The sequence below is a fragment of the Hypomesus nipponensis genome, chromosome 4 (assembly GCF_054491055.1).
Source record: "Hypomesus nipponensis isolate SF chromosome 4, ASM5449105v1, whole genome shotgun sequence".
Taxonomy (NCBI): domain Eukaryota; kingdom Metazoa; phylum Chordata; class Actinopteri; order Osmeriformes; family Osmeridae; genus Hypomesus; species Hypomesus nipponensis.
In genome coordinates this window covers 4,468,216-4,486,838 of record NC_140364.1, presented here as the reverse complement: position 1 = coordinate 4,486,838, position 18,623 = coordinate 4,468,216, and the positions used below count along the sequence as shown (strand labels likewise).

The 18,623-nt window shown below is 42.6% G+C and overlaps 2 protein-coding genes across 5 annotated transcripts in view; one reads left to right on the top strand and one right to left on the bottom strand.

Annotated features, from left to right (window-relative positions):
• Positions 1–10,569, top strand: part of ldlrad4a (low density lipoprotein receptor class A domain containing 4a) — a 45,762-nt gene extending 35,193 nt beyond the window's left edge. For all 3 annotated transcript variants that reach the window (XM_084695821.1, XM_084695823.1, XM_084695824.1), the window contains 3 exons: positions 5,594–5,748; positions 6,530–6,583; positions 6,845–10,569. In XM_084695821.1, coding sequence (XP_084551947.1) covers positions 5,594–5,748; positions 6,530–6,583; positions 6,845–7,393 — 758 coding nt within the window. In that variant the 3' untranslated portion in view covers positions 7,394–10,569. The remainder of the gene's footprint in view (positions 1–5,593; positions 5,749–6,529; positions 6,584–6,844) is intronic.
• A 1,127-nt stretch (positions 10,570–11,696) lies between these two features.
• ilf2 (interleukin enhancer binding factor 2) lies at positions 11,697–18,330 on the bottom strand. Of its 2 annotated transcripts, none has more exons than XM_084695806.1 (15): positions 18,193–18,330; positions 17,621–17,680; positions 17,410–17,452; positions 17,082–17,186; positions 16,884–16,961; positions 16,691–16,793; positions 16,499–16,564; positions 16,222–16,338; positions 15,603–15,681; positions 15,325–15,412; positions 14,999–15,060; positions 14,773–14,887; positions 14,524–14,614; positions 13,713–13,907; positions 11,697–12,523 (listed from the first exon to the last, which is right to left on the bottom strand). In XM_084695806.1, exons 1-14 carry the CDS (start codon positions 18,195–18,197, stop codon positions 13,756–13,758), a joined length of 1,164 nt encoding a protein of 387 aa, XP_084551932.1. In that variant the 5' UTR covers positions 18,198–18,330; the 3' UTR covers positions 11,697–12,523; positions 13,713–13,755. The 2 variants fall into 2 exon arrangements, with proteins under 2 accessions (XP_084551932.1, XP_084551931.1); XM_084695805.1 differs by having other exon boundaries at positions 13,716–13,907.
• Positions 18,331–18,623: the final 293 nt, after the last annotated feature.

Genomic DNA, 18,623 nt, shown 5'->3' with positions numbered 1-18,623 from the left:
GTATGTGTGCATTGTTTCACATTGTGTCACACTGACCCAAATACTTGATATTGGCTAATCCTGAAGATGACACTACCACCTACTGCCTATCAGTTTTTTTGGTTTAAATAGCTAATTATGGTCAAACTAATTATCTAAGGCTAATTTAATACTTAACTAACCTCTTTTACATCCGGTTCTGTCACCCATCAACACAACAACTCTGAAATATTTATATTTTAAAGTGATAAAAATGTGTTGTTATGTTATATAATGGCCAAACCATGGCATCACATAGTCCTGATGCAAATAGAAGTTTTAACTACTGGTTAATTTGCTTCAATAATTCTACGCGGTGTTCAACTGCTGTCTCGATTATACCAACACATCTGATATTCATCCGGAACCTTTCTTTGTTAGTATATAATACATTTCTCTGAAATCGATGTCAACCTCCTATGCCCAAACTCCACCTCACAGCAAATAAGTGATGGCAAGTGAAGGTAGAGGAGATAGGACATCATTATGGCAAGTTATTGGCAGGAGGAAAGGAGGGCGGCAAACAGTTGAAGGGAAAGGAAGGGGGATCATATTTGTGGCCAGGTAATAAAAGTGCTTGTATGTGCTTGTGTACAGTATACGTGTGAATGTTTGTGTGTACGTGCAGGATTTGGCTTCAGCAGGTGGTGTCTAGTCTCAGTCTCAGTCTCAACCTAGGAAACCTGACAGGCTGGCTGGCTGGATGATCCTCCTCAGCCCCTCCAACCATCCGGGCTCAGCGGTGGGCCTAGCCTTTAGCAGCCACAGCCAGCCAGCAGGAGCAGGCTAAATAATTTAAGAGAAGCGGGGTGTTATGGCACAGCGAACAGCGGCGTCTAGACGTTTGTCTGGCGCCCCCGTATTGTGCCCAGCGACTCTGTAATACCTCCCCCTCCCCCCCTCTCCCCTTATCTGAGATTACAGAAGGGGGTCAGTAGCGAAGGGGGTTTAGTGAGTTTGAGACAGCACTGATGCCGAACATCGATTCACACCGTGGCTCTGCCAACCCTTGTTGCGTTTCCAGTCTTTGGCTCCATGTGTCATCAGAAACTATGATCCTAACTCTACCTGAATTGGCGAGCAGCCAATCACATCACACTTTGCTGCTGACCCGACCCTTACTGCACTGTTGTTTTTTCCAGTATGAACAGTTATCATGACTGTGAGATCAGGCTAGGACAGTGTTGCTCTGTTTGGTTGGGTTCATTTCAAGCTCTCCACCACAGGCTGCCCATCTCCTTCATATTTTCTGTCGGAAATCTGGGAGTTATGCTTTGATAGATCTTTAGTTACCTCTTGTCTCTTTTCTAAATGTGGGCGGTACATATAAGCACTCAAACACACACACACACACACACACTGTGACTCATGCCATGTTGCTGGGGAGGGGGGAACTGTTCTAGAAAACAGGCAGATTAGTGTTTGCCGGTCGGTAGGTGGTCCTCTCCCTTGTCTGGCACAAGCCATGGTTGAGAAGAGCTCTGGCGTCTCAGTTGTCTACTGTGCCGTACCCACGTGGGCGGCCCGATTGTGCCCGCTCTCCTTTGTTCTGCCAGCCTGGTGAGGCGGCACTGATAACGCCGGGGGTTGGTGAGCTCCTCTCTCAGTACCCACAATGCCTTTTGTCTTCCAATCAGAACGCCACCGTAGGAAGTCACTGTGGCTGTGCCACGTCGGTTAACCGGATTACGGCCTGTAATGTGTTGCCGCTCGCCGCTCGGCCCAGACTGTTTTGGTGTGAGGTGGATGCGGTTATTGTTATGTAAACCCACTGAGATGTGGGTGGCATTATGAGTTTGTGGGCAATGCAATGTCTGTGAAGCTTTGTGGTATGTCTGTGTCTGAGGGGGGATGAGCTATTTGGCTGTTTCTGTATTACTGTTCATTTTCAAAAACATATCTGCCTAGCGATACTATCGTTTACTGAGGAGAAAGAGGTATCACGCCGTTATGACCCTCGCACATCCTTTTAGACTTTTCAAATGTGATCCCAGATCGGCAGCTCCCATTGGCCGCTCACCGCGGCCACGATGCTTTTGCGCTCATCAACCTGGAATCTGCTTGTGCCGAGAGAGCCGCCGCTGTGTCATTGGGTTGTGTAGCCTTAAGGCAGCCTCTACAGACTGACGCTGGGTTTCAGTGTGTGCGTGTGCGCGCGTGTGTGTGTGTGTGTTGTTGTGTGGCCTAAAGGGGAGAGGAGGAAAGGCAAGGATGTTCTTTTTGGGACAGTGGAAGAAAGTAGGTTAGCCTCAAAAAGCAGCCACTGCAGACATGATGAGCACTGCTGTACCAATGAGTGCTCAACAGCTCCCTACACACTCACTGTCTGAAAAATGCCCTGTTGTGTCTGCTTCATCATAGGATGATCCCTGTAACATTTGACGTGACATTGTTTTGCTCCGCACATACGTTATTCAACACAGACTGCCACGTTCTGCCCTAGATATTTAGCCATATTTAGATATTTCAAACTGTGTTTTTGTTTGTGCGTAGTACAGTGTGTATTCATGGCAATCTATACTGTATCTAAGGAGGATTTGGTCTCTTCCTCTCTCCCACTCATGCGCGCACACACACAAACAGATGGCTGCTGATTGGTCGTGTCTCCATTGCTGTACTTCCTGTCTCTCTCCTCAGATCGTGAGAGCACAGCTGTTTTTCTCTGTTATAAAACCATGCCACGCTGCAAAGCATGACAGGAAACAGGAAATGGCTTCATGAAATATGGATTTGGAGCTGAGCAAAGCCCAGCCTCGCTTTTCTGTGCTCACATAAAACAAAGTTGGGGAGGCTTATGTAATTCCTCCCTCATTCTCCAAAGCACCTCAGTCCCACACACACTACAGTAAACCAAGTCCTAACTGTAACATGGAGGTGTATATTGAAGATGTAGATGGTGTGTTTTTGGATTAACATTATCAACATCCATTTGCTAGGCCAAGGCTAGTTTATTTGAACTTGAAATGGAAAAGATGGTGAGGTCTCATATTGTGGTTCTCATCAATAATCTAAACCGGCAACGCTTTCCCTAAAGGCACGTCTCAAATCAGTTCCTTTCTAATCCAAGTTCTAAACTTTCGGAAAGGGGTTCCTTAAACATGTTCCAGATAATGTAATAGATTCTTAGTCATTTACAGGTTTTACAAACTATTCTTGTCAGTTTGAATGAGGGGGTATATGTAACTAAGAGGATTGGCATGTCTAATCACTCAACTTGTGGGGCTCACGGCATTAACTGCCTCTAGGTGCTACTTGTTAGTTCATTAGCAAAGTCCACTTAACCAGACAGCCACGATAGTTTTGTCGTTACCGTTAACGACAAGGCCTTAGAGAACACGTCATAGGGTTGAGCATAGACGGTATGTACTTGCATATTGTACAAGCTACTTTTGAGGTTTTGTGCATGTAAGAATGTAAGTTTAAAGTCTTATGTCACAACGTAGCCTGGTTTTATTGTTCACGGGGGAACGTTATGTCGCTAACTCGCATAGTCTCCTCCTCCTCCACCTTTGATCTGCTACCAGTGGATCTTCTGCTCTCCACTTCCAGTAGGGTGGAGCCTGGAATGCTCTATTATTTCTCTGTCCTCCACCCCTCAGAAACCATGAACGGTGACAGCACCTGATGAGTATGGAGCGTGTGCGCGCGTGCGTGTGTGTGCGCACTGTGGCTGGAGAGGGTTGGGGCCATCTGAGGTTTTCAGCTTGCCCCTGGCTCGGATTAGATCGTCATTGTGGCTTTGGGTGAGGTGTGTGCGAGTGTGTCAGTGTGCGCCAGACAGAGTCTGTTACAACATGTTCCCTCCCCCTCCCTCCCCCTCTCCCCCTGTCTGCTGGGTCTGCTCCAGTCTTTAATCCGGTTAGAGGAGGCAGATTGTTTGATTGGGAGGGTATGTAGTACCTCGTCGTGCAGTGAGATTGGTTACCTCCTTGTACGTGTCTGGTCTTGTCAAGTGTACGTGTGTGTTACAGGAAATGTTACAGGTTTTTATTGGTGTGTATTTGCATGTCTGCCAGTTGGTGTAATATTGTGCATATCTGTGTACAGTGTTGTGTGTCTGTGTATATATATGTGTGTGTGCGTGTGTTTGTGTGTGTTTATGTGCTTAGCCTGGAACAGATGGGGTCCTTCCCTCCCCCTGTTCTCACCAGGCAGAGCCTGGCAGTGTGCCATGGCTCACCATGCTGACTTAACCTCTTCTCAATACCACTGTGAGGTGGCACTCATCCACTGAGCGCAGTTCTGGCACGACCAGTGCCACAGTGATGGCTCTGTCTGCTTATTAGGGCCAGGTGTCAGGTGAAAATGCTACTGGTTAGCCTTAACCCAGATCTTCCTGATAGCTCATCTGTCTTGACCTAAATTCCGAAGGAACATTCAAGTCGTGCGTAATTGCAAGCGGGGGTTCAGTGTTAAGCAGTGATCCTTTGACGTGAGTTTGATTGACCCTCATGTCCAAAGGAGTCGCTCTTGGTGCCGTGATAAATGTCACACATGTAACAAGCATTTAACACTATGTTGGTTCAGTTCAAGTAAACTAGTTTAAAACTAAGTATTCAAGTTCAGTGGGTGAAGTCTTGAGTTTGAGTGTCAAGGTTTCCCCCTTCGACAGACTATTTTCTTTGTTTGGTCCGACTGTTGCTTTCCTGATTGGCGAACGTTGTTGTTGTTAGGGAAGCAAACAGTGGTGGACACGGGGTGTGTCACAAGCACATTCAGTGCTATAAAGCTTTAGGTCAGTGGACTAATGCAGTGTTGACACCGAGCGGTACTGTCTGGGTCAGCACTACAGTGTATATGAGACCAGTCTGTGTCCAGACATGTCAGAAATGCTTTGTCCTGTCCATGGCCCCTCCATGACATACAAAGGACCTTTCTGTTTGTGTGAGTGTGTGAGAGAATGCGTCTCCACCAGTCTATGCATAAAACCCAGAAAGTCATAAGCATACCATGACCCTGGCACGGCCCAAGTGCCAAGTGTCTCCGGGGGCCAATAAAAAGCCAGCTTTGACACTGCCCATCTGGTGCCACTGCCCCTAATGTGGCACAGTGCCCTGTCTGCCTTTCTGGCATGCTGGCAGTGGGCGTCACCGACAGACAAACAAAAAAAACCTTTATCCAGACAAGAAAAGTGAAATAGCTGATGAGCAACTATTCTAATGTGTATGGTGAACTTCAGGCTACCCTGCCATTTTGTCAGCTGGAATATGAGTATATGTCTAGCCTGACCACTGAAGGAAATGAGATCCTCACCAAAACATGTTGGCTCCTCTGAGTAGACAAGGCCCCATTACGTAATTGCTACTGCATCCCAAGCTGGGCTATCTTTGACTGAATGATGGCTGACTCAGATTAAAGTCCCTCTCTGCTGCACCCTGGAGGTGAAGACGGTGTCGTGGCCTAAACTGACGAAGCAAACCGATTTTCACTTTGTAGATCCAAATGAATATTTACTCCTTCAAAAATGGAAAACGAAAGAAAGGGGGGAAAAAAGTTAGAATTACCGTTTTGCGTTGATGAAAATGCTGAACGTTTTATCTCAATCTCTCATTCTTTTCCCTTTTCTCTTTTACAGCTGAACTGGAGTTTGTTCAGATAATAATCATAATTGTGGTGATGACGGTGATGGTAGTCGTGATCATCTGCTTGCTGAATCACTACAGACTGTCTGCCCTGGCCTTCCTTACCAGACACAGCCAGGCACGCAGACGAGACCAGGCCACACAATTGGTGAGTCACACAAAATAGCTACTGTTGTTATATGACATACTATTCTTGTTTTATGGGTGTGACGGAACCTTTTGACCCCCTCCACCTTTCACCCTGTTTTAAAAAGCAGAGAGAGGTAGACATGGAGAGGGACAGGAGAAAAGACTGACTCTCGCTTGCTTGAAAACTCATCTTTATTAATAAGCCCAGGGCCCAGTCATGGTACAGCAGCCACAGAGCAGAGGGGGAGGGAGAGTGACAGAGAAACAGAGAGAGGAGGGGGGTGGAGGGGCGGCTGAGACGAGAGAGAAAAAATTGATACCGGAAAAGCAGAGGATCTTTGTGTGTATTTTGGCATGGTTAGTTATGTCATACTTAAAAAAATCAGCATGCATGAAACTAGTGGGAATTATAGTATTTTTTTAATCATTGGCCAGGAGTCCAAGAGTTTGATGTGCTATTATCTGCTATAAAAGCTACTTGCTTCTATGCCCAGGCTTGTGCTTATGTCTGTCAGCCAATACGACGGAGGGAAGAGAAGGCTGCAGTGTAGTTGGAGACAGTGGGGGTAGAGCTTCCCCCAGCTGGGTGCTTTATGTCTGTCCTAGTCTGGCCTTGAGACACACACAAACACTCAGCTACACACAGATACTGCAGCAGTGTACTACACACACACACACACACACGGCAGGGGCTCTCCTGTTAGTCAGCACTTTTAGCCAGACGTGGCCAAATGGAATTTTAACACTGTTTCTCTCCCACCGCCTCCTCTCTATTTCCCTCTATTCTTTCACTCCATCAGGACGGGTGTGTGTGGCCAACAGACAGCTTGGTGACACAGCAAGGAACAACGGAGGTGAGTGGGACATTGAGCCTTAGGATTATGCATTCATTATGCTTTTCAATTATTCCTTGAGAAGTAGAATCCTTACAGTCACCTTGTGCTGCGTGACCTTGACAGGCATGGCAATTCATCCATTTTCCACGTCGATCGCTCCAGCACAGAACTGAGAACAGACCAAGTCGTGAAAGAGTCCTCTGAAATGCACGCGACGTGCCGACTCGCTCGTGGAGTATATTAACCGGAACCATGTCTGTCTCTCTGTTGTGTATGTAGGTCATGTATGGGCCACGGGGTCATCAGGAGAGGTTCAACCCGCCCTCCTTTATGCAGCGGGACCGTTTCTGCCGCTTCCAGCCCACTTATCCCTACCTGCAGCAGGACATCGACCTGCCCCCCACCATCTGCCTGTCGGATGGCGAGGAGCTGCCCCCTTATAAGGGCCCCTGCACGCTGCAGCTGAGAGACCCAGAGCAGCAGCTGGAGCTGAGCCGCGCCTCGGTCAGAGCCCCGCCCAACCGGACCATCTTCGACAGCGACCTGATAGACGTTTATGTCCACGGCGGCGGGCCCAGGCCCCCCAGCTGTAACTCGGGCGTCAGCGCCGCCAATTCCCGAATGGAGGGGCCCCCGCCCACTTACAGTGAGGTGATGGGACACTACCCAGGATCCTCTGCGTTTCAGAGCCAGTACAGCAATAATGGGCAGCAGCTGGGTGGAAACGGTGGGAGCGCTACCCCCAGGACGGTGCACCAGAGCCGCATTGAAAGCACAACTTTGGGCTTCAGCAAGAGTAAAGACAGTCGGCAGGACAAACCAGTGTGAGAGGGAGGAGGGGTTGTTGGACCGTACCAACCTAAAGGGGGGAGAGGCCTGCTTCTCTGCGCTCTCCATTGTGCACAATTTGAACAAACTCAAATCTCGAGGAGCCGAGCTTACAACTGATCTTTTGTATTTGTATTTTTGCTATAGCTGTGAGCTTTGCTTGGACACTATAGCTTGATGACTTGTTTTTATATGCTTTCTTTTTGTGTAAAATATGATTGTTGACATACAGTTTTGTTTACCACAGTCATAGGATAAAAGTTATGGCTTTTTTCACTCGTTCGTTTTGTTCTTTTCTGGATTTGAGATTGATTCTGTAGTCAGTCCAATCCAAATAATAGTAGTGCCATGATTCATGAAACCATTAATCCAGGGGATAAATAACAAGTTATTTAAAATCTGTTGCACTAACTTATCTCTGAAAAACAAACAATGCTTCTCGTAGTTTGTTTTGTCTGAAAGCTCCTAAGTTATCACTTAGTGTGACTGGGTATATTTGTTTGTTTTTGTAAAAATCAGTAGAGACCAAACTCTGATCCATATTTAAATAGGTTAATTTGGTTTAAAGGTATAGCACCCCCGAAATAAGATTAGGATCTGATATTCTGATTTTGGTCAACTCCCCCACTAATATACATACATTGTATCCTCTTAAACCCCTCATTGTCTCCGAGAGTGAAAATCGAAATGGCGCCTTTAACTCATTGTGTTACCATCCCCATAGTCCTATTGAGTAGCACTTTAAACTTCTGTCAGTTCACTGTTGTTATTGGGATCCAAGTGAAGGAGCAGTGATGGGAAGGGAAGTTCCACAGAGCCCTTTAGTTGAATGCACTTCCATAAACTTTCAATTAAAGAGCCAATATCTTGTAGTGACTTCAATGAAGATTGAAAAAACTTCCTCCTTCTGTCGAGAACCGCCTCTTCCTTGACCCTTAATTTGTGACAATAGAATCATCAACTTACTATTGTATATACTATTGTACTGACCCTGAACTGTACAGCGATGTAATGTCTTTTTATGTTGCTCCAGCACATTTACAGTGTACGGCAGATAAAAAGACTATGCCAGCCCTACAGCTTGGCTAAAAGTGTGATAAAGTTATCTGGTCTTCATGATCACGGTCATTTTGCTTGTGAGACTCGCTCATATGTTGAGGAAAATTACCTGATTGAGGGATTGAGTGTTAATTTAAATTACAGACATTCATATTCAAAACAAATTAAATTAGCCTAGACATTTTACTACAACATAAAATTCAAAGTTTAATCCTGATAGGAAGTTTGTTATTATTTGTTTTGAATGCTTTTGAGACCTGGTGATTGTTTTGGAGCCAAACTTGTAAGAACCACTAATTTGTGGGCTCCCTATAGATAGTCCTACTTAAAAACTTTATCAGAAAGGAGAGTATTTATTCTTATTTATTTGATGTTACACAATTTGAGGGGATTTTTTGGTTGGTTTCCATGTAAGGCAAAGCCACTTATTCAGTGCTCGCTGCAAACATTTTTCAAGAATTCCCAAGGCCAGATTCTGGATGCTAAAATATCCCCTCAACCCTTCCACAGTCAATGAAAATGTTAGTCGCTCAAATTATTCCATAGGACAGAACCCTGGTCTTAAGACATCTTTCATTGGTTGTGCTCTCTCGTCACTGAGCACAAGGTTTGTGTTGCTCTGTTATTCTGTATTGCTGCTGCTATGCGCTGCTGCTTCTTCTGCTGCTGCTGTCAATGTTAATACGTCAGCTTTTCCACTGGTATTCGTTCAAAAAAAAACCTTATTTAGAAACTAGAAGTTAGATGTTTGTGTTCTTTTGTATGTTTCTTTATTGCTTGGTTGCTTTTTTGCTCTTGTAGTTAACAGGAAACCTTTCTTTTTTTTGTTTTTCAAGTCAGAGGGTTTGCATGTTACAATTATGTGAGCAAATGCGGTGCCTGATGGTTATGTATGAGCAGCCATAGGACCAGGACAGCTTTCACAGCCACTTGCACTCAAAGTCCCCACCTTCGTTGTGCCTCACTTCCAATGGTGCTTTTTTCAGTGGTCTGACTCTGTTTATTTGTACGGTGCTGTATATAACTTTAATATATTATGCACATATCCTACCCAATGGGTAGAAACCACAAAAGAACATTGTTAATACTGTAATATAATGTATAGATGATATTAAAAAGGAAATTTAACACGGTGGCAACCTTTTTTTGTGAATGCCTCCAAATTGTTGCATTGTCTTTTTGTAAAAACAGGAAATGCGAATTTGCAAAAATGCTACAGTTACAGTCATTATATTTTTCCTATAAATGCAAATCTGTTGTGTTGAATTGAATATTAATATTATGGGCAGTCTCTACACAGGATACTTAGCTGCTGCTGTTACTCCCAGAAAATAAATATACCTGTAAATGCCAGCACTGTTTAACCTGTATTAACCACGCTTGACCAATTGCATAAAATAAGCCAAGAACTGTACCATGGTTTTGAAAACAAAATGAACACTTACAGGCAAATATAGCCTATCAACAAGAGAAGCCTATTGTTACCTACCTACTGCAGACTTTGATAAGACAAAAATTCTCTAACCTTTGGTGAACCAGATTTATTTAAAGTGAAACCATACAAAAGGGATTTACATTTCAAGAATTTAAGAGTGATATTTACATTTTACGAACCTCTGTCAAACCCCATTGCCGTTGCTACACTAGAGGTGATTTCAAAAGCACCTATACTTTTTATTTCTCATAATCACTGTGGCTGATTCCTTAGAAGATAAAAAGAAAATTGTTCAGTTTTCTTTTATTCATCCATCGGTGAGGTTGTCCATTCCATCTGCTATCTTAACTACAAAATCTACTTGTTTTTTTTGTCCTGTGTTCCATGTTCCAATGAGAGGCTTGAGGATCTTGAGTGTCTCCAAACAAGAGTTTTCCAAACAGTGTCATGTTCTGCCTTTTTCATGAACCATATCCACAGGACTGCTTCCAACATGGACGACAATATTAAGCTTTATTTCACCAGAATATTCAAGTGGGTGTCACTGCTGTATACTTACTTTTGCCTTTTTATTGTTATCAAAGCAAATGTGATGTCCTACGTTTTCAGCCTGAGGTCTTTTACTGCAATACTTTTACAAAAGTGAAAAAAATTATTCAACAATAAAACTATGTTGCTTCAAGTGCTGTTGTAGTCTTTCATGAAAAGAACACGTGCATTTATATTGACTGTGGTCAAAATACATGAGTGCCGATTAAAATTTCAGAAAATAAAATGATTGTTGGATTTGGTTTTCATTAAAGGCATTTTATCATCTTTCATCGTAAAATCAGCATTGTGCCAAGTCAAGGTTACTGGTATGAGCCTGTACAGTCACTGTCAAATTTAAGTTATGCCTTTGAACCCTTGTTTTCGGAAATTCTTAGTATTTCCAAACTTCCAAGGAATACGATTATGTAAACTCTACCCTTGGTTGAGCTGACCAACATATATTTTTTAACAAATTCATGTTTGAATTTGTTAAAAATTCAAAATAATTGTAATTTCAACACACTGGTAATGGTGATCATTATGAACACGTTTCCATTATTCACACCATTATGGCACAATCAAAAGTTTACACTTATGTTATCATCACAAGTTAATGATATATTGTTTATTTTCATTTCAGACAATCATATAATTTGTCTTGGGTTGCTGCGTCTCCTCAGTTTAGCAATTTTGAGGCAAATGTAAGAAACTCAGACGTTTTGCTCGCCACCATCCCTTTGATTCATGTAAATGTTTCATGGTCATGCATTGTTTAAGTCTTAACTCATTTAACACAGTGCACCTTTGTGGGAGCACAATTAAAAGAATTACAGTCTTAAGATTCAGCTTCCACCTTCTTAAGAAAACTGCTTGTTCTAAAATCAATCGGCTGGTAACGTGTAAGCAATACAAATGTTTTATCTACCGAATATTTTCAGATCCAAGATCAGCTCAAGAAAGGAGACAAAGTGACTGGTCTGTAGCATCCTTTACTCTGGTGCACCCTACAGGCCTGTATCGGTTGACAGGGTATTACAAATTTACAAAAATAATTCTAACCATTTTCTGGTTGGGAAGTATTTCCTAATTCTCCATGATGTGCATCTGTAAGGCATAAAGACATGCCTGTGGAATGGAATTTATTTGAGGACAGTTTATAAATAAAGGTAAACTAAAATTGGAGCTGTTTTAAGCCATAACGGCATTTCTCTAGAGGGAGTGTAACCATATCTACCACCACTAATTCTAAAGTACTTCAATCAGATTTGTGGAGCAAAGTGAAGAAATGACAATCAGATTTTTATTTCAGACATGTGCTATATGAAATCCAAACTTATTCAAGTCAACCTAAAATACTTAAGACAATTACACAAGGCTTAAAGATGGGGGAGGGGGGGATATTTTGTACTGAAACTCAAAAGATAAAAAGGGGAGTTGCTCAATGATATCCTGAACAACTGGAGGGATATTCAAGAAGACTCCAAACGAAGAACAGATCCATGGAATGAATGACATTAGAATTAATCAAAAATAAACTTGTGATGCTTTTGAATCTGTATCATATTGTAGCGAGTGCTGTTGGCATTTCCACTTGCAGAGTTGAGGGTCACGTTTGTGTCACTGGTAACGTCCAATGGGGAGTCTCCCCTGAACACACCACAGGAGGGTTTTATAGAGCTCAAAGCAAACAGTGTGGACTCGGGGTACAGACCATTTTCAAAAGCAACTTTTATGTTTTCCTATTGTACTGGGTTCAAATGTCTCAATCCCATTTGCAGTATTGTGTATGAAAATATAAAAAACAATCAACTAACTAAATAACAATAAAATTGTTTCGGCATCTCAGTTGTTACAGGGTGAAATCCAAAACAAATACAACACAATAAAGTGAGATATTGATACCCACCCCACCAGATGTATTTTTAAATGTGTCCTTTGGATGTCCATTGACTAGTTATGGTCCTTGTCTGAACCTTTATCCTGGTAAGGACAGGTTGGTCTGCTTTGATGCCAACAACAAATGTTTAATGGGCACAAATAGTCAGTTAAGATGTTTCCAAAAAGATGTTTGGGGTCAACTATGGCCAGACCTGGCACAGGACCATCTAAAAATAGAAAGGAGGGAAAAACAATGTTATTTAACAGTGTGAATGGATTAAAGTGGATACCATGTCCTTCTCATTCAAACACATAAATACATAGCACATAGTCAGCTGCCTTATGGTCATTGTAATTAGGAAAATTCTGAGTAGTGGGACAGTCATCTAAGAGTTCACAACCCCTTCTACCTGAGTGTAATGTTGTTTACCAATGCGTGCAGGTGATAAGCAGCAGCAGGAGAGTCTGGAAATACTTACTAATTGATCGAGGTCAAAAGTTTGGAAAATTATATTGGATGAATCAGTGTTAAAACAAAAGGTTGGTCTGTATTAATCTCACTATAATGTCAGAAATGTCTGTTAAAAGTTTTTGTGGCACAATTATCTCGAGAGCCAAGAACTATATGAAGTAGAAAATTGGCTCGTGTACTGTTCAAGGACAATACTCCAAGAAATGTTTAGAAAATTGTCCAAGGGTGTGCAGTGCCATGAATGACGTTGTTCGGATGAGTGGTTTGCGGTAAAAAAAAAAAAGGGTTATAAATATGGCCGTGTTGCACCAAGGGATCTAACCATTGATCTTGCTCACCAAGTCAGTAGTGTATCCTCAGTCTCAGCTTGCAACGACGATCAAAAAGGCTGCTACGAGTACTACGCAAATAGTTATTTATTGCGCAAACTGGTCATCCAACTACTTTGTGAAGTTAAAATGCTGTAGGTGTATTGCTCAGATGAATAGGATTGCTTCAAGCGAAGTTCAACAGGCCACCACACCCCACAACCCAGGCAAAGTTGCAAAAGTGAGCCGGCCTAATTCTGGAATGTTTTTACAATTCAACTCACTACGGTTTAGGTCAAAATAGACTAAAGGGATTTGATTTCCATTGCTTTAATAGGCATCATCAAATGAGGACTTACTTGGTGGACAACATTTCAACCAGCAACTCAATATTTGTTTGTTCTCAATAATTCTTTTATTCTTTTTCTATGTGACATACTGTCACATAGAAGCTAATTTTCTAATCCGATATGGCCAGTGCTGACAGATAACTCTCTCACAGTTCTACACACAACATTGTCAATTGAATATCTTCGATCGAGGATAAATCGAGTGCATTTTGAGTTTGCCCTGTCACGGACCATGACATCCCTCAATAGTATAGTCCAGTCCACGTACAGAAGGCACAAGCACAACTACCTGGACGCTCCCTGGTGGGGCACGATCATGGGCTCCCTCTTCACTCCTGGGTCTCCATGCTCTCATCCTCTGCGTCTCCTCCCTCCTCCAGCGCCTCATCGTCCTCCTCCTTCCTCTCGGGGGGCTTCTCGTACGCCTTCTCTGATGGCGTCACAATCACGCCATCCCAGGTGGACATCTCAGAGGCTAGATCTGGGTAGAAAGGAAGTGATGCCATTTAAGACTTGCGACTGGCGTCTACCGGGTACATTGTGTCAGCAAAACAGCAACGTCTGCCAATTTTGGTCGTAGTGCTAAGTCACATGGCAATTGTTTCACGGTTTGTGCAGGAATAGTTTCACAAACTTGTGAAAACGTGCTTACTGCAGTGGCCTGCCCAATACCCAGACCTCAAATCGACTGAGCATCAGTGGGTTGAGATAATTAATCAATTCAGTGAAGAGATAAATTAGTAACTAACTTAATAACTGTGGAAAGCATTGGAGTCAACATGGGCCAGAGCCTAGGCTTTAGAGTCCATGCCCAGATAAACTGAGCAAAATGTGTTCCAACTCAACATTAGGAAGATGTTTTGCTTTTTTAACACCTCCCTCCAAAACTCCCCCAACCTGCTTCACCTACTGGGTGGAAACCATTGCACAGGCTATTCAAAAAGCACCACGCAGAAAATATGTTTTCATGAGGTCGCATGAAAAAATTTGAATACCAAACGTGATAGCTTATTACTCACTGTATGATGCATTTTTCAATTTCATACATATTTACGTTTTCCTACAACGACGTGACGTGTGTATGTAAATGAACTTACAACTTGCATCTCCCTCCAGGCCCAGGATTTTCCTGTAGCCTCCATGAGAAAGCACCCTCACCAATGTCTGAGCTGTAAAACACACCATATCCTGCAAAAACATCACACTTAAATGAGGTACACCTGAAAATAACTCAATCCAAGTATTGCTCTTTGTCAAAAATCACAGTCTCTCCCACAAGATTTGCATAATTGATGGGAGTATATGGCATGAAAACATCCTTTCCAGTGTCTTGGCGGGCATTATACCTGCTGTTCAAGGGTCATTACAGTGTGCACCCGGAAGTTTCCACTCTCACAGGGATCTGTTATACCAACGGAGCCTGGCAGGAACAACCCGGCAGCAAGCATCTGTAGGCACCGTCTGCAAAACACAAATTGGTTCCATGGTGAGATCTCAAAAGACTATCCTTTACCATAAAGAAGACACTATGGAGTCCCAGTCCTGGGTTGAATCCAGGTTAAGGAGACCCACCTGTAAGCCACATTGAGTGATAGAGGTTGTCTGGATGGGTTGTTCATTACTGCTGAGTGACCCTGAGAGAACAGAAAGGCAATCGCTTTTTACAATTCATTCTTTCCTAAACTGGTTCATCTGACATTCTGCTTACAAAAACATTTGCACAAGCAGACAATTGCCTATTATCATACCAAGCAGAATATGTAGACCACCAAGGTTCCATTGAAAGTTTCCAGGAAGATTTGGTTTAAAGTGTTTTTCAATTGAGTTAAGATAGAAATCCATACAACTTCAACAATATATCGAATATCGACCACATTAGTTTCTCTAATCAGCCATACCAGTAGGTCCAAAATCCAAGGGGTGAGAGGTTCGAATCCAGGAAAACGCACCCTGAGATCCTTCAGCAAGCGAATCAGCACTTTCACACTATGGGAACACAGTGAAATATTCAGTAGTATTTAGACAAAGGGTTAGGAATATATACATTCTGTTCAGTTCACTAAACCACTTATTTTTTATAAATTACTTGGCAATGACATCATAAATGTTTGACTCAACAAAAAAAAATCCATCAATGAAGCCAGAGATGAAAAGGATAAAGTATCTCATATCTTACGTTGATTGGGAGGCATTCTCCTCAAACCAGCGGGCATGGCGGATGGCAGCCAAAGCACTCTGCAAGACCTTAATATCCACTAGGTAAAAAAAGACAATGCAAATACTTTTATCATCACGTAAAAATACATACTCATGGTTGCATGGGCACATTATTATCCTTTTTTAATTAGTTCACATTCTTCTCAAAACTAATTTATAGTTTGTTGTTGTTATATTCAAGCACTGGACCTCTATCACTTATATTAACAAATTAGACAAAGTTACAAAAAACATTAATGTCATAGTTTAATGCAGCAAAAATCCTTTATATCCTATTGAGACACTACAATCCTAGCCTGGGTGCCAGACAAACTTAGCCCCGCCCATAAAATAATTTGGTCGGGAAGTTTGGTCTGGGGTAGCTCGGTTGGGGAAAAACTATATCTGAACAAGAGCTGTTCGGACCAATCAAATTGTCAGGGCGGGCTTTATACGATGATGGACAGATGATCAACAGTAACGTAATCAACCACGTCACCAAAGAGCAAAGACAAATGAAGGTTAAATATAAAGTCTAGAAAAGAAGACATGTAGGAATAGATGTGATTGCGTTTGGATGGCTGTGTGACAATACATACAATGTAGTTCAGGGTCTAATTTGCGCAGATTGGGGGGAACAGTTGTGATGAGGATCTTCACTGTAGCATCAGCGGAGCTGATCTCAAAGCCTGTCTCATTGGTCAGCATGGAGAGGACTGAAAAAGAAACATTGTCAACTTCCAACAATAGGACTTCAAATAAATCAACCATTTACTGATTTGTTGGCTTGATTTTTTGTATTACTTTGGTGTTTCAAGTACTTGGTACTTAGGTTTTCTGTCAAAATGTGTAATATATGAATTACGTCACTGTCACCTTCAGCGGGGTCCTGTGTGCGAAGGGTTTCCACCACTTTGTTCCCTAAGGCAGCAACTGCCTCCACTGCAGGAGAGAGCAAGGAAGTGAGAGGAGATTTGATAGTAAACTGGATCGTCTATGTTAAGATGAACTCAACATAGACACAAGACACAATCCTTTTGTTTTGTACAGAATGAAAAAGTAACTCACATGTGGGAAGGATCTTGAGAATGACCACCAGATCAGCCACGTTGTGTCCTGTCGTCATGGTACCCTTCTTATACGACCCAACTTGACGCACCTCTTCTATTTGCTAGGATGAGTGTCAGATGGAAAAAGAGAGGGTAAGAGATTCTGTCCAGATGTAGTACTGTTTTCTAAGATAAGACATATATAAACTGACCACTTCAAAGTTGCCAGGGGCGACGATGAGATTGTCAATAACGTTGTTGATCTTGGTGACCAGGGATAGGATGGAAGACTGTCAAGATAAAAAAAGAATAAAAGTGAGAAGAAATGACTCATCGAGAAAATATACACAATCAATATTTTAGATCAGAACATAGCAAGCAATTCTATGTGGTTCAAATGGGTTTGTTACCTGTTCTGCTGGTGTCGGGCTAAGGTCCTGGTTTCTCTTCAGTAGACATTCGCTGAAGGCAGTCTCATCAACTGCAGGCTTCACTCTGGGGAAAGCCATCTCACACTGAAAACAACAAGACAACCATTATGACACTATACATACATGGCTACAAGGAGTTCAGACCACAAAGTGGTGTCAACTTATCATCTTCTCAATGAGAGAGCACACACACACACACACACACACACACACGACAATCCAAATGAGACACAGCATGATGGAATCCTGCTTTTATGATAACTGAACACACGCAAAAAGGTTAGACAATGAAATTAACTAAACTCACCACATAGAAGTCAAAGGGGATGTGCGGGACAAAGGGTCGATACCTAAAACCAAGAGTAAGTCAACATGACATTAACTCCAAATAACACTGTCATATGCACCATCTTAAAAATGTCCAACACAACCACATTGCTAGGTTTGAATGTTTTATACTGTATTGGTTAGTCAAGGCATGGTGGGGAGGGGGGGGGGGGGCATTATTAGCTGCTTACCCTTGCACAAGTCCCCCGCGAGAGCCAAATCGGCCACCACGGCCCCTGCCCCGGTCGCCTCTGAAAATATAAATGTCACAGTATTCACACCAGAATGCATCTTGGGAAATCTTGTTTTTTTAACCGCTTCCATAATAGAGCTAAAGTATTAATGTTATGTCCTGTAGTAACGTCTGAGTAAGCTGTTATACTCCATTTGCACATTGGCATGCCCCGCTTCTAACTAGACGATGGCAGACTGCCGAGTGAGTTCATTCATTCCCTTTCTTCCAAGTAATAGGATAACTAGCAACTGTAGTAGTACTGTAGCTAGCCGACCAGTTATGCTCGCTAGATGGTACAATACACCGTGGAAATATTTTAAGTGGACACCGTCAACTTAGATTGGAAACTGTCAGCAACGCATGTCTGGCTAATTATACTGATGCTAGAGCGCAACCTACAGGTAACGTTTACTAGCCATTTTAGATTTTAGCGAACCGGCCAGAAAATACAATAGCATAGGTGAATGCAGAATCCTGTTTTTTTCCCATATATATATATATGCACACACAAACAATGGCAACAATTACCTCATTGCGTAAGACGTTTTGATGTTTAAAGGTAGGAAATTGAAGAAGAAATCATCAGCGTCCAACGCCGGTCCGCCTGCTAAACTGGGCCTTTAGAAAATGGTTAACACTTCCTGTTTTTCTTCTTTAGGTTTGATTGGCGGATCGCATCCAATGTACAGGTACACCGCCACCTACTGTGCAGGAGTGTGGCCAGTCAATCTACCCAAATTAAATCCTTCACAAAACTCCCCCAAACCCGTCTCGTCCAGAATCTCTGACGCTTTCAATCAAGCAATGAAAGATACAAATTATAGATCAATTTAAATTTAAATGTACAACTAAATACTTTATACAAAATGTTTTCGTTGCATGTCCTCTAAAAACCTAGGGCTGCCACATGATAAAACTGTGTTCAACCCCCGTTTAACCTATTGGGTATATAATGTCAA

Bases quoted from the DNA above. Each gene is read 5' to 3' on its own strand.
- ilf2 (XM_084695806.1), bottom strand. The intron at 16,962-17,081 runs GTAACAAACCCA...TTATCTTGACAG, and splicing joins GCCCGACACCAGCAGAACAG to TCTTCCATCCTATCCCTGGT. The intron at 16,794-16,883 runs GTCAGTTTATAT...CACTCATCCTAG, and splicing joins CCCCTGGCAACTTTGAAGTG to CAAATAGAAGAGGTGCGTCA.